At 47.8% G+C, this 13,652-nt stretch overlaps 1 protein-coding gene across 1 annotated transcript in view; it reads right to left on the bottom strand.

Moving 5' to 3' along the window:
• NPAS2 (neuronal PAS domain protein 2) overlaps window positions 1–13,652 on the bottom strand; it is a 345,032-nt gene that overhangs the window by 251,640 nt on the left and 79,740 nt on the right. Inside the window, exon 2 of the mRNA XM_060309185.2 lies at window positions 983–1,140. Coding sequence (XP_060165168.1) covers window positions 983–1,023 — 41 coding nt within the window. The 5' untranslated portion in view covers window positions 1,024–1,140. The remainder of the gene's footprint in view (window positions 1–982; window positions 1,141–13,652) is intronic.

Below are 13,652 nucleotides of genomic sequence, written 5' to 3' on the forward strand. Positions count from 1 at the left end.
GGCGCCTGGCACAGGCCACGGGGTGGAGCTCTGCATGGGCTCTCCTGCACGAGTCCCTGAATGTCCTCACTGCCCACACCCACCTGCACAGCTTTCTGCATGACCTACAGGACCGAGGGAGGATACTGGATCCAAACATCCCCATGCAAGTCAGAGCTATTATCACAACTAACAACGTCACTCTCCATCCATCTTAATGTCATCAGATCTATTGTTTTAAAATGTTGTTTGGCGTCTGTCGCCTCCACTGGAAGGTAAGCTCCAGGGGTGCAAGGATCTTTTTTTTTTTTTTTTTTTGCAAGGATCTTTTTTGTGTCACTCTGCAGCCCAATGCATAGAAACGTGCCTTGCACACAGTAGGCACTTAGTTGACATGCAGCGTATGAAAAAATGATTCAATAGTTCCCACTTATTGAGAACTTACGACGTGCCAGGACCTTTCTGTCTGTCATCACATTTAATTCTCATGACAACTCCACGAGGAAGGTGCTATTGTTTACTCCCATTTTAGGGCAGAGGAAACTGAAATCCTGAGACATTAAGACACCTGCCCAAGGTCACAGAGGTAGTAAGAAGTGGAGCTAGGACTTGAACGCACTGCTTTCCAGCTCCGAACACCAAGCTCTTAACTATTTGATTGTACTAATTCCTTTCACTAGGGATGGTACAGGAACAGAGCCTGAACAGGACTTGGCTGCAAACCTGGTTTTACTCTGGTGCTAAATATTAGTGTGTTAGCAGTGGCATCTCCGGACAGTGGTGTTTCCTGCGCAGGTTACTTCAATCGAAGGGCTGAAAAGGAAATCTAACCCCATATCCCGTCTCCCATGTCCAGGACTCTGGATGACTTTTATTTTACCCTTGAAAATTTTCAACAATGAATATGTATATTAATTATGGGAAGGATTAAGCAGCTCTAACAAAGAGACGGCAAGACGCATTAATCTATACAAGTTCAAAGTTTCTTTTTATCGCACGTTACCGGTCCAGCACAGGAGGTTGGGCTCCACTCTGTGAAGTCATCCGGTTTCCCAGCTAGCCCTGCACGGCTGCCTTCGTCAACAGATGGCTGTCCTTTGACCCAAGGCACCTGCTCCTCTTGGCCTCATCCTCCGGCTGCGAGTAGCTCACCAGCACCACCTCCAGGAGAAGACGGGGAAGGTTAAGGAGGGTGTACTTACCTTCTTTTTCAAGGAGGTATTCATATCTCACTAGCCAAAACATAGTTAGTTACAGGGCTGCACGTAGCTGCACGGGAGGTGGGAACCAGGCTCTAGCTGGGCAGCTGTGTGCCCTTCCAGCACTCACACAGAGGACTCGTTATCACAAAGAAGACAGGGAGCATGGATATTTGGGTACAATAACCATGCCTACCACGGTGTGTATTTTTTTCTGATTAAGAAATCTATCCCCCCAAGAAATAGGACTTTAAGTGTATTTAAAAATTAAGATAGCCCCGGCGCGCGGGCGTAAGGTGGACGCGGAAGTCAGGGCGCTTGTGATGCGCGTGGTGTGGTCGGCGCTGTGATTCGAGCTGGGCGGGCTGGGCGGCGGCAGCCGTCACAGGAAATAAGTGACCGTGGTGCTCAACAGTTTGGATAAGATGATTCAACTCCAGAAAAACACGGCTGACATCGGGAATATCTGTGTTTTGGCTCATGTTGACCATGGAAAAGCTACTCTGGCTGACTGTCTTGTATCTACAATGGCATCACCTCCAGCCGCCTGGCAGGCAAGTTAAGGTCCATGGACAGCAGAGAGGATGAACAGGTCCGAGGGATCACTGTGAAATCCAGTGCCATTTCACTACATTATGCAAAAGATTAATGCACTCACAAGAACTCTTTTTACTTCTAAAGTGCTAGAAGAAAGAGCAGAGAGAGAGACTGAATCCCAAGTGAATCCAAATTCTGAGCAAGGAGAGCAAGTGTATGACTGGAGCACTGGCTTAAAGGACACAGATGATTCTCACCTTTCCTTCTCTCCAGACCAGGGAAATGTGGTATTTACAAGTGCAATAGATGGGTGGGGCTTTGGGTAAGTGTTTCAATGTAATTAAATCTCTTTGTGGATTTTATATCCAATTGATTTTTTAATTAAACTTTTTATTTTGAAAAAATATATAAAAAATAAAAAGATACATCAAAATTGACTTTTTCTGTATGTACAGTTCCATGAATTTAAACACACCTTTGATCTGCAAACCTCCACTACAATCAGGATGTAGAACAATTCCATCACCCCAAAGACTCTCTTGTTCTGTCTTGCCCAAGTCACACCCTCTTCCTGACTCAGCCCCTTTTATATAATCCTGAATTCAATTTGCTAATCTTGTGTTGAGTAGTCCTGCACCTAAATTCATGAGAGATATTGGTCTACAGTTTTAATTTTTTGTATTGTCTTTGTCTGGTTTTGATAAAACCGGCCTCATAAAATTAGTTGGGACATTTCCTTCCTCTTCTATGCCCTGGAATAGATTGTGTATGTTGAACGTTATTTCTTATATGTTTGGTAGAATTTGCCAGTGAAACTATCTTGGCCTGGAGATTTCTTTTGTGGGAGGTTTTTAACTATACAATTAATTGATTTTATAGTTATAGAACCATTCAGGTTGTCTATTTCATCTTGGTTGAGTTTGGATAATTTGTGGTTTTCAGGGAAGTGGTCCGTTTCATCCAAGTTGTTGAACTTATGCATGTGGACTTGTTCATAGTATTTCTTATCCTTTCAATGGCTATGGGGTCTGTGGTTGATTCTCTTTTAAACACACTCCACAAAGAGGCATGTTAAGTTCCTTCTTATGACTTCTCAACTTGCTGGTGACGTTCTCTTATGGTCTTTGGATTTTATACGTCTTTAGGGATTATAAATGGATTTGCAGCAGGAATGGCATCTTTAGTCTAGATACCAAACATAGGGTGATGGCTGATTTCTCTGGTATGTGGGCTTTTTGCTGCTGTCAGGCCCCCATTCCCCAGCCTGGGAGAGATCCCACCAGCTAGCTCCTAGGAAAAGACTGATACGAGTTTAACCACTTCTTTTCAGTTCTTCCACCCTTGTCTTGAACCTCCCCCTCCTACCAGAGGAAAGAGATGAATGCACAGTACTTCTCTCTTAGAAACTCCTCCATCTTACCTTAATATTGTTTGCAAGTCCTTATTTAGCATTTTGGAGAGAAGCTTGGAAGCAAATAATAATTTTGTTATCTGTTGTTAATCCTTCTAGGGAGTTGATTATCAGAATAGTTAAACCTGTTTCCTACAGGGAGGAAGGGGTGCAGGGATTGCCTTCCTGTTACAGGTCAAGCAGCTGTGTTCCTTTAAAGCAGGCATCATTAATAGAAAGCCTACAATATACCTGGCTGTTATAGATTTTACCTTTATAGCTAATAATATCAGGGTGGGGATTCTTATCTTCATTTCATGGACAAGAACAATGAGGCTAAGAGATGTTCACTTCAAGGCCTTTTCATGCTTCTGGCTGGCTGTCTGACCCTGAGAAAATGACTTAATTAGTAACTAAGTCTCAGTTTCCTCATTTGTAAAATGAGGATAATAATATAACTTAACATATAGGGTTGGTTGAGGATTAAATACGTCTAGCACATAGTAAGCATTCAATAAAATTTGCCATCATCCTTGTTGCTATAATTATACCATATATTATTTATTTGAAACTTTTCTATAAGGAAGCATGTTCTGGGCTTCCTTGGTGGCGCAGTGGTTGAGAGTCTGCCTGCTGATGCAGGGGACACAGGTTCGTGCCCCGGTCCGGGAAGATCCCACATGCCGCGGAGCAGCTGGGCCCGTGAGCCATGGCCGCTGAGCCTGTGCATCCGGAGCCTGTGCTCTGCAATGGGAGAGGCCACAGCAGTGAGAGGCCTGCGTACCGCAAAAAAAAAAAAAAAAAAAAAAACAAGAAAGCATGTTCTGAACTCGTACTAAATTTTCCTTAAAATTCATGATTATTGAATATTAAAGAAAATAAAGCCATTTGTTTTCAATCAGGAAAATCTTGACTAACCAGAACTACACAAATTAATCCCAAAGTTAACTGTTTTTTGTTTTTCTTTTTTTTGTTTTTTGCTACTTTCAAATCAGGTTAATAAGAAATGAGCAGGGCGTATTTAAAAGGACACCCTCAGCATTCTATGGAGAAAGCAGCCTTTTCTTCCTGCCCACATTCTTGGTCCTGGGTTGACCCTGGTTGCTCAGAGCCTTCAGCATTCCAGACAGCCTTGCTTGGGTGCATTAGGTTTACCAAGGCAGGAAATGGGCTAAGATATTGTGCAAGATGGGATTTCTGTTCCCATTTCTCTCCTCTCTTGCCATGCGGTTGCACGGCTTCTCAATAGACTGGGTGGAGCAGACTTTCTCACTTAACCTGGGCGTGGCCACGTGACTTGATTCAGCCAATGAAATGTGAACAAGTGTGATGCTAGCAGATGCGTTATGGTTTTGCTTGGATGCCTGGTTTCTGCCATCTGCAATAAAAAGAACATGCCTTGGATGGCTGTGGCCATGTGGAGACACATGGAGTAGACCTGAACTCCACCTGTGGCTCGGAGTCAAGCCCAGCTGATCCCAGCAGAGCCAGGGAGCCTGAGGCCCCTGAGCAACGAAAGGAACATTTGTTTTAAGCCACGAAGATCTTGAGATTGTTATGCGGCAAAACTACTTACACGTATCTTGGTGAATTTTCAACAAAAAGAATGAAAACCTATTGAATGCGTTGATAGTCGGGAAGAGGTATTTCACACACACAACTCGTCGGGAAATCCATTTAACCACGTAAAGGCTTTAAACTGACTCCACAGCACCCAGGTGGATGGCACATCAGGTGTCTTTACATTGTGTAAATTCACTAAATCACCTTTAGGGTTGATGGGAAATTCCATCTCAGTCATGCCTTGGAGGACCCCTCCACTTTGGTGGTAAGGAGACACTAGTGCTTTCACAGCCCGGGAAACTGGAGATGGCTTCTGACTGCTGCTCTAAGGTATCCTGTCCAAGGCCAGTGGGGAGCATTCTGATGATGCAGCCCCATTTTCTTCCTTTGCTCTGAGTTTGTCTTGGCATCACTGCCAAGGCCCCAACAGTGGGACCTACAGAAGTTCTCACCCTCTAATGTGTACATGAGACACATGGCCATCTAGTTAAACAAGATTTGATCCAATGGGTCTGGTAGGGGCCCCAGATTCTGCATTTCTGATGAGTCCTCAGGTGATGGTCATTGCTGTTCATGGACCACACTTTGGTAAAAAGACCCTAGAGTCCAGGCTCCCTCAGCCCTCCAAGAAGCCATTCTTCCCTATGGGCGCTCTGAATATTTGGGGCTCAGGTCTCCAGCACATGCGGACCGCCCCCCTCACCAAACTGTTTATTAATCCCACCCCCCAAGATCGAGCCATACCTTCTGCCCTGTGTCACTCATTCATCAGAAACTTTCCCTTTTCAGATAAAGAGCCCCGTAGGACTTAGAAATCACAGGCTGGATCCTTCTCTCCTTTGGCCAGGGCATCACATTCTCCAGGACTCAGAGGCCTGGCAAAAGAAAAAACAACTCTACTGGCACTGATAGTAAGAACAAGATTGAATTCATATCTCATAAACCATCCGGTTACCATGGGAACAGCCCACTCCCTAGACTGCCGGGGAGAGGATACGGTCCCGGAGATGGGTGCTTGTCTACCCTGTAACCACATATGTCAGCTCAGAATTCTTGGTCATTTTACTTTCAGGGGTCCTGAAAATCCTGGTTTTGCTACGTTTAATCAACAGACTCACAGAGGAAGGGAGAACCAGTGGTCAAGAAACTAGCATGTCAGGCACACCTCAGGGCCCTAAGCAGGGCTGATAGAAACCCAGCCTGCAGGGCTGCCTTCCCAGTCCCAAGAATTTATGGCCAGGAATCCATTCTGATTGGCTGGCTTATTTGTTAAATGTTTTGAGTTTAACAGGCTCCTTGGGAGATAGCTTTGTAAGCATGCATTTGGGGTGCCCATTCTTATAGGTCTCAGTTTTCCTGTGATCTTCCCAATAAGTTATGCTATGAATTCAACAAGAGTACAAGGCCACTTTTCAAATATTCGTTTAAGAACCTCACTCCTGTGTCAGGTAAAATAACCTTCTGTCAAACTGAGCCATGGCTGGTTTGCCTGGGGATTCCAAGAGGCCAGTTGTATTTTACCAAAACATTAGGGGGAATTCATCCTGGTGGGATGACAGTGGTGCTGGGTTCCAGCCCTGGGGAGACCCAGTGACGATCTCTCGAAGAGGCGGGCAGTGTGGGGAGACGTCAGGTACGGGATCAGGCAAGATCCCCAAATAGCTCAGGTGCCTTTGTCTCTTTTTTAGATCTATTTTTTTTCTCCTCCTCCCCTTCCTCCAGGTCACACAGCTACTTAGGGACATGGGTTACCCCAGCGGGGTTGGCTTCAGTCTCCTGACCCTCCCATTCCCTGCGCTACCACTTCTAAAGTGCATTTGTGCCATCACTCCAAGAATATTCTCTGTGTTTCAGCAGAGCAGGAATCCCAACCCAGTGTTTCTGAACACTCACTGTGCATGTGGACCCCCCAGAAGCTTGTGAAAGGTAGATTCTGATTCGGTAGATATGAAGCGAGGTCGAGATTCTGTATTGCTAACCAGCTCTGGGGTGATGCCACGGCTGCTGGTCCACAAGTCACAGTTTGATTACAATGCCTGAATCTACTGTCATTAACTGCTAGAGCTCTTGGGTGAAAGGAGTTCAGAACCAGCCCCTTCTCAGCGGTGATGGGAGCCGGGGATCTGGGATTGATTGGTATGCCGTCCATGGGTCGGGTGCTGTGTTTGCCATTCCACAATCGGAGTCTCCGAGTTCCCTCCCATGTCAAAGCTTCTAAGAGTTTATCAGTCACTCCAGCCAGACCCTAAGGCAGGATGGTGGGTAAATTATTCTGCAGCTCTAGCCCACTAAGTAAGCATCAGAGCCGATGCCCATGTGTTACGATCCGAGGATCCGAAATGTTTCCTCGGCCCCTAACTTTAACCTCCTCTAACCCAGCCTCTTAGGCCCTACTTGGCCAGTGTTTGACAGTTTCCTTTCTCAGTAAAAGTGCAGAGAATGGGATTAAAGTGCAGGGTGGCGGGATTAAGCTGTTCTCAGTCACGAACATCACTGAACATCACGGTGTGAATGAGTCTATCAGCTCTTCTCCACAAACAGGAATCTTGGCAACCCTAGGAGTCCGGTCGCCTGCGTTCTAGTCCTGACCGTGCCGCCAACCAGCTGTGCAGCCTTACAGAGGTCCCTCAACTTCCCTGGGCCTCAGCTTCCTCTCGTGTACAATGAAGGGGGTCAACCGGGTGAGCACTGAGGTCTTCTGGGCTTTGACAGCTCAGTGTTTTATCAGAAACAGCACGAGGGGAACTGCAGAGGGGCCCTGACATGGACTTCTGAGGTGGAGGGAGGTCTGAATCACTAGCATGTGTGTCACAGACCTGTAAAATGGGACTTTTAATTCCTCAATGAGATGCTATATGTTAGGGGCGCATGGTCAGAGCACAGTGACTGTTAGCATCATTATCACCTTGCAGGTGACCCTGGTGCAGGTCAAGGGGAGTCACAGGTGAGCGACCCCGGTGCACGGAGGTCCTTGAGGAGTGGGGACGGGGCGCAGAGTGGGAAGGTCACCTGCAGACAGGGGTCCAGGGAAAGACACAAAGCGCCAAGCTCCGATTTTGCCTCAGGCCAGCCCTGCTTCCGGAATTCCCTCCCCAGGTCTTTACATTGCTCTACTTTTCCAATCAAATTTTACCTCCGGTTAGAGATATTCAAGTAAGTTATTCAGATAACTGAGGCTAAACATATCCGACTGTCGCCAGGAATATCCGGGGAATGACATCCAGCGTGGCCCCAGTTAAGCCCTGATCCCGCGGGGCTCCGGGAGACGGACGTGTCTCCAGCTCACTCTGTCTTGTATAGAGACCAGAGCCGGAACTCTCTGCTGCGGAGGGTCACCGCCCTCCCCCGCTTCTCCTCTCCAGCTCTTCCCCCCTCCCCCTGCCCCCTCCCTCCACCTCCCCTGAGTCGCTGGCAGCCCCGCCCAACCCCTATACCTCCCCCCACGGTGTCCCCACCCCCTCCCATCTTTGAGGCAGAAGCCATTAGAGAGAACAAAGAGGCGCTTTCCTACTGTGTCCGACGCTCTGACATTTCTCTGGGTTTCACGCTGCTTGAAAGCATCCCCTTTGGACTTGCCCCAGCTCTTCTGTCGCACTCCTAGGACCGCGGCTCCCAGGGACCAGGTTGGCCGAATGCACAACCATCAAGGAGCCGCCATGCAGAGCAATCCAGGGCTCTTGTCACTCCGGGGCCCTCTGTGGGTCCCTCTGGGAGCTGGTTTGTGTGTGTGCTCCCGCCTGTGTGCTGGGGGTACCTTTGGGAGGACGGGGTGTCCAGCACACACAAGGAGGCGGAGGGGTAAGGGAGCCAGGCCATCTCATCCCGGCAGCAAGAGTCCAGTTTGCTCAAAACACAGTCGGAAGGAATCAGCTCGCTGCGTGGGAGGCCACACCAGCTCTTGACCCTGTCCGCCGAGGTGCAGGTGCCGGGGCTGCACTGCTGTGCTGTTTTCCTCCCATCACATCCAGCTCAGCATTAAGCCTGTTTCTGAGCACCGATCCCCACCCTCATCTCGATACTCCCCGTCCAGCTGTGAGCTAATTTCATGTGTCAACCTGGCTAGGCTATGGGACCCAGGTCTTGGACAAACACCAGTCTAGACGTGGCTGTGAAGGTATTTCTAGATGAGGTTCACATTCATATTGGGAGACTGTGAGTAAACCACATTACCCTCCATAATGGGCATGGACCTCATCCGATCAGTTGAAGGTCTTAATAGAAAAAATATTGAGGTACCTGGGGGACAAGGAATTCTGCCAGCTGATGCTCTTCAGGCTTGAACTGCGACGTCAGCTCTTCCCTTGGTCTCCAGCCAGCCTGCCCTGCAGATTTTGGACTTGTCAGCCCCACAGTGGCATGAGCCAATTTCTTAAGATAAATCTCTCTATATCTATCTGTCTATCTATCTATCTACCCATGTATCCATCTATCTATCAAATATGTATCCATCTACCTATGTATCCGTCTATCTACCTACGTATCCACCTATCTATCTACCTATGTATCTATCTATCTATCTATTGAGAGGTAATAATGTAACATCCACAGATATCCTCTTTGAGAACCTGACTAATACACCGTCTGAAGTGGCCACAGAGCCCCAGGGGAACAACTCAGAGATGAGGCCAGTGCCAAATTGATGAAGACTGTTTTCCTTCAACAGTCTGAGGAGTGATCAGACACTGTTGCTTACAGTTCTGAGCAGACTGGGCGCAGGGCTGCATTTCTGTCTTCCTGACAACATTGCGCTACGTCTAAGGGCAGTCGGGGTAGAACTGTATTATCGCAAATTCCCAGCTGGGGGTATGTCCTGGGTGTCATTTTCCACATCAAGCTTGAAGACCTAGTTCATCTTAAAACTGAGCTGATTCCTCACTTTCCTTCCAGAGAAACCCATCAATACCTCTTCCAGGGTCCTGAGGAACAACACCAAATCGAAGCCTTTTGGGGATTTCTATTTGTCAAATCGTCATTTTCCAGGAGGAGGGCAGGAGAGGCGGGGTCCAGTCTCTCTCTGGAAGTATGGGTAGGCTTCTGTGCATCCTTGTTTCTCCATCTGTAAAATGGGCACAGCGCTGGTCCCGTCATCATGGGAGTACAAGGATCACTTGTGTAGAGAGAGGACCAATCAGAGAAATGTCCTCCTTCCTCCTCCTTTCTCCCTCCTGCTCTCTTTTCACTGCTTGCTTTCAAGGGATGAAAAAGGCTCCCCCAGGACTAAGCTGGTAGCTAGCAACTAATACAAGACATCAGTTTAAGCTAAGGTGTGAGACTTTTAGGGCAGCAGGTTTTAACATGTCTGCCTTCCCTGTTACCCCACCTTCCCAGTGCCCGAGTCATTCTAGACCCCCTGCAAGGTCTGGAAATGGGTGGGAATAACCCTGCTCACACTGAAAAGGAGCCCAGGGATAGCTGATGGGAGACCCTCAGGCACTGTGGCGAGACCTAAGAGGAAATGCTTTTAAGGGGAATGGGGGCTCTCTGCACCCTTCAAACCACACGTCACAGGTCAAGGGCCAAGAGACTTGGGTACTAATCCCAGCTCTGCAGTTAATCTTCTAAGTGAACCTGGACAGGTCACTAAATAGGTCTAGGCCTTAGAGCCTTTAGTCTCCTTTTTGTAAAATGGAGATATTATCACACACACACACACACACACACACACATTTTTTGGCACCAGCGTTTTTCAAATGTATTTAGGATCAGCTGCCTGAAGTGTGTGTTAGCATACAGACTCCTCGACCTCATCCTGAGTTTTACTGAATTAGATGTTTTGAGGCCAGGAACCTGCATTTTTAACAAGTGTTCCAAGTGGTTCCCACATTTTGTCCCAATCATTCATGTTTATGTGATTCCACCCACTGAGACGATTTCTAGTTTTAATGGAACAGTGAAGAGCTGTTCACACACAGGCCGCCTCCTCCTTTTTTCTTTTTTAATTTAAAATGTCAATAGCTTTATTTGAGTCCACAAGGGAAAATTGTATTTAGAGATTTTGTTCTTTTGAGCAGAGGAACGTGGTGGTGGAGTGATTGGCAAATGTCTCCACCGTGTCCAGGCCATTTTCAATGTGACACTGCTGCCCCTTCATCAAACGGTAGAGTCTATTTCTTTCCCCCTGGAATCTAGGCTGCTTTGTGATTGCTTTGGCCAACAGGATGCAGGGAAAGTGCTGTGTGCCCATTCCAAGCTGAGGCTGGAAGAGGTCCTGCCCGGTCTACTCCCTTGACTCCCTGCCACTGCCCCGTGACCAGGCCCAGGCTGGCCTGCTGGGGGGAGAGAGACCTTAGGAGGGAGAGCCCAGCTGGCTCAGCCATGGACATTCTAGAAGTTTACAGCCAGAAAGCAGCTAATCCCCAAACAAACATGGCAGTGCGGTCAAGACCGGCAGAGCTGTCTGCTGGACCCATGGCTGACTGCAGGTGCTCTACTGAGTCCAGAAGGGCTGCCTCACTGACTTGTAAACTGTAGATTTAAAATATAGGTTGTACTATGGTTCAGGTATGGTGAGGCAAACAGAGCGGGCGATGACTGCCATTGAAAAGAAAGTTTGTTATACTTACAGATCCCAAGAGAAGGGGGCCCACCACATTATGGTGGGGTCCCATGGGAAAGCACCAGGGTCAGTCAGGAGTTGGGGGGACGTGAGCAAGAGGCTGTACTGTGGTTTCCATGGAAGGAATGATCGAGGCGGGGTAATCCAGCTTAGGGTTTGCTAGTTCCAGTAATTTCAGCGGGCTCTGGGGCATTGGGGCTGTCCCTAGTTGTCTGGTACCTGGCCCCGTGGTGGTTAGGGCAGAGGACAGTGGCCCAGAGTGTGGGAGCCCCATAAAGGTGGTGGTTAGGATGTGGGCTGTGGATTGGTTGGTTTGCATGTGAAAGGTACACGTGCAGGTGAGTCACCTACTGTCTCTAGGAATTAGCCAACCTGGGGGGGGCAGTCCCTGCTGGGTCAGCGAGTAGGCCCCAGACATCAAAGCATCAGTAAATAAAAGGTATGGACTTCTCAGCTGTGAGTAACAGTAAGTCAGTATTTCTTTAAGCCACTGAGTGTTGAGGTAGTTGGTGATGCGGCAACAGCTGATCCCTGCAAATACGGATGAGAACATTGACAACGAAAAGGTTGCTGATGACACAATATCTGAGCATGTTTCTAACCTTTCATTCTGAAACTAAAACCCAGGCAGCAGGGAGGAGTGGGGTGGGCTGGAGTGGTCCAGCGGCCCTGGGTAACTCGCCCCCATTCTAATGTATCTAATTTGCTGATGATTTTCCCAAGTCAACTGTTCCAGGAAATTCGATGGTGTTGTCAACGGCTACTTCCCCACGTCAAGCCCCAATGTTCCCTTACCCTCCTGTGTCCCTGCAGAAAGCGGTGGTGGTCCAGGCCTAAACATCTGCAAAACCGACACGAAGAGCCCTAACTCTCTGCTCTCAGGAAGTTGCTTCTTAGAGCAGAGATTGTCTAGGAGGAGGGTGTCTACCCGTAGATTTCATCCCAGTCAGGGACGTGGAAGGAGCCACGTATGCTGGTGTGAAAAAAGCCTAGTCAACATTACAGAAACATTTAGTATTTACAAAGTAGGTTTTAAAAGCTGTTAGTCCTTGCAGCATAAACAACCCAAAGTAAAGCTCAGGAGAAGTTTTTTGGGTGAAGGAAGTCGCAAATGTATAGTGATTTTCAGCTGGGGACCTTTCAGGATTTGAGGGTGGGGTGGGGACAGGGTGAGATTTGTACATTCACAAGAAGGGGCCTGCGTTATAAAAGTTTAGAAGCTCTGTCTTGGAGGACTGTGTGGTACCCTGTGTCCCCTTCACAGCAAGGTTTAAATGGTCTCCCTATGACGACAATGAGTGGGGTTTTAACGATGGAAATAATAACTGCGTCACAAAGAGCCCGCAGCTGCTGTCACTCGGAGCTCTTGCCTTATTAACATCCTGGAAATGCACTAAAACCCATTAAAAAAACCCTTTTGCAGATTCCTAATTAAGAAAATTATATTTCGAGGTGGTAGATTTAATGGAACTTAAAGCAAATACCAAACTTGGTCAAAATTAATCAAGTCCCCTGAACATTCCTGGCAGATCTCTCTGAAATGGACACATCACACAAATCACAAATGCATCTAGAAAGGAAAAAGTCTCCTCTGTAGCACATATCCCAGTTTTCCACGTCCTTCTGTGTTTCACTTTCTGTGAGTCTCCTTTACTGCTCACACAGGACACTCACGACACTTCTGAGAGCAGCGGGTGGCAGGGTTTCCCCACATTGAACAATGCTCTGTGACAGCAGCTGGGTGTCCTACAATTTAACTTAGTTCTGACACAATACCTGGAGAGAGTGTCAGATCCCATAGGTATGGGCTCAGCGCCCCCGAGACTGTTCCCACCCACTTCAGATGCCAGTGGCAAGTCACAGGCCTCCAGGTTCCTCACAGTTTCTGTCCAATTTGGCTACAAATCGGAGAGTCCCATGACCTCCTCCTCAGGTTCAATTAATTTGCTAGAGTGGCTCACAGAACTCAGGGAAACGCCTACTTATGTTTACCAGTCTATTAAAGGGTATGATAAAGGATACAGGTGACCAGCCAGATGAAGAGATACACGGGCGAGGTCTGGGGGAAAATGGGGGTGTATCACCCTCCCAGTGTGGATGCATTTGCCAACCTGGAAGCTCTCTGAACCCCCTACTGTTGGGATCGTATGGAGGCTTCCTCACGCGGGCATGATCCATCATTAACTCCATTTCCACCCCCTCTCTGGTGGATGGGGTGGGGCTGAAAACTCCAAGCTTCTAATCATGCCTTGGTCTTTCCAGGACCAGCCCCCTTCTAGGAGCCCACTCAGAGTTGCCTCATTAGAACAAAAGATGCTAGTGTTTTTATCACTTAGGAAATTACAAGAGTTTTAGGAGCTCTGTGCCAGGAACCGGGGGCAGAGACAAATATATATTTTCTATCACCTCCCAGCATCCCACCCAGCTC

The sequence above is a fragment of the Globicephala melas genome, chromosome 12, assembly GCF_963455315.2.
Source record: "Globicephala melas chromosome 12, mGloMel1.2, whole genome shotgun sequence".
Classification (NCBI taxonomy): Eukaryota; Metazoa; Chordata; class Mammalia; order Artiodactyla; family Delphinidae; genus Globicephala; species Globicephala melas.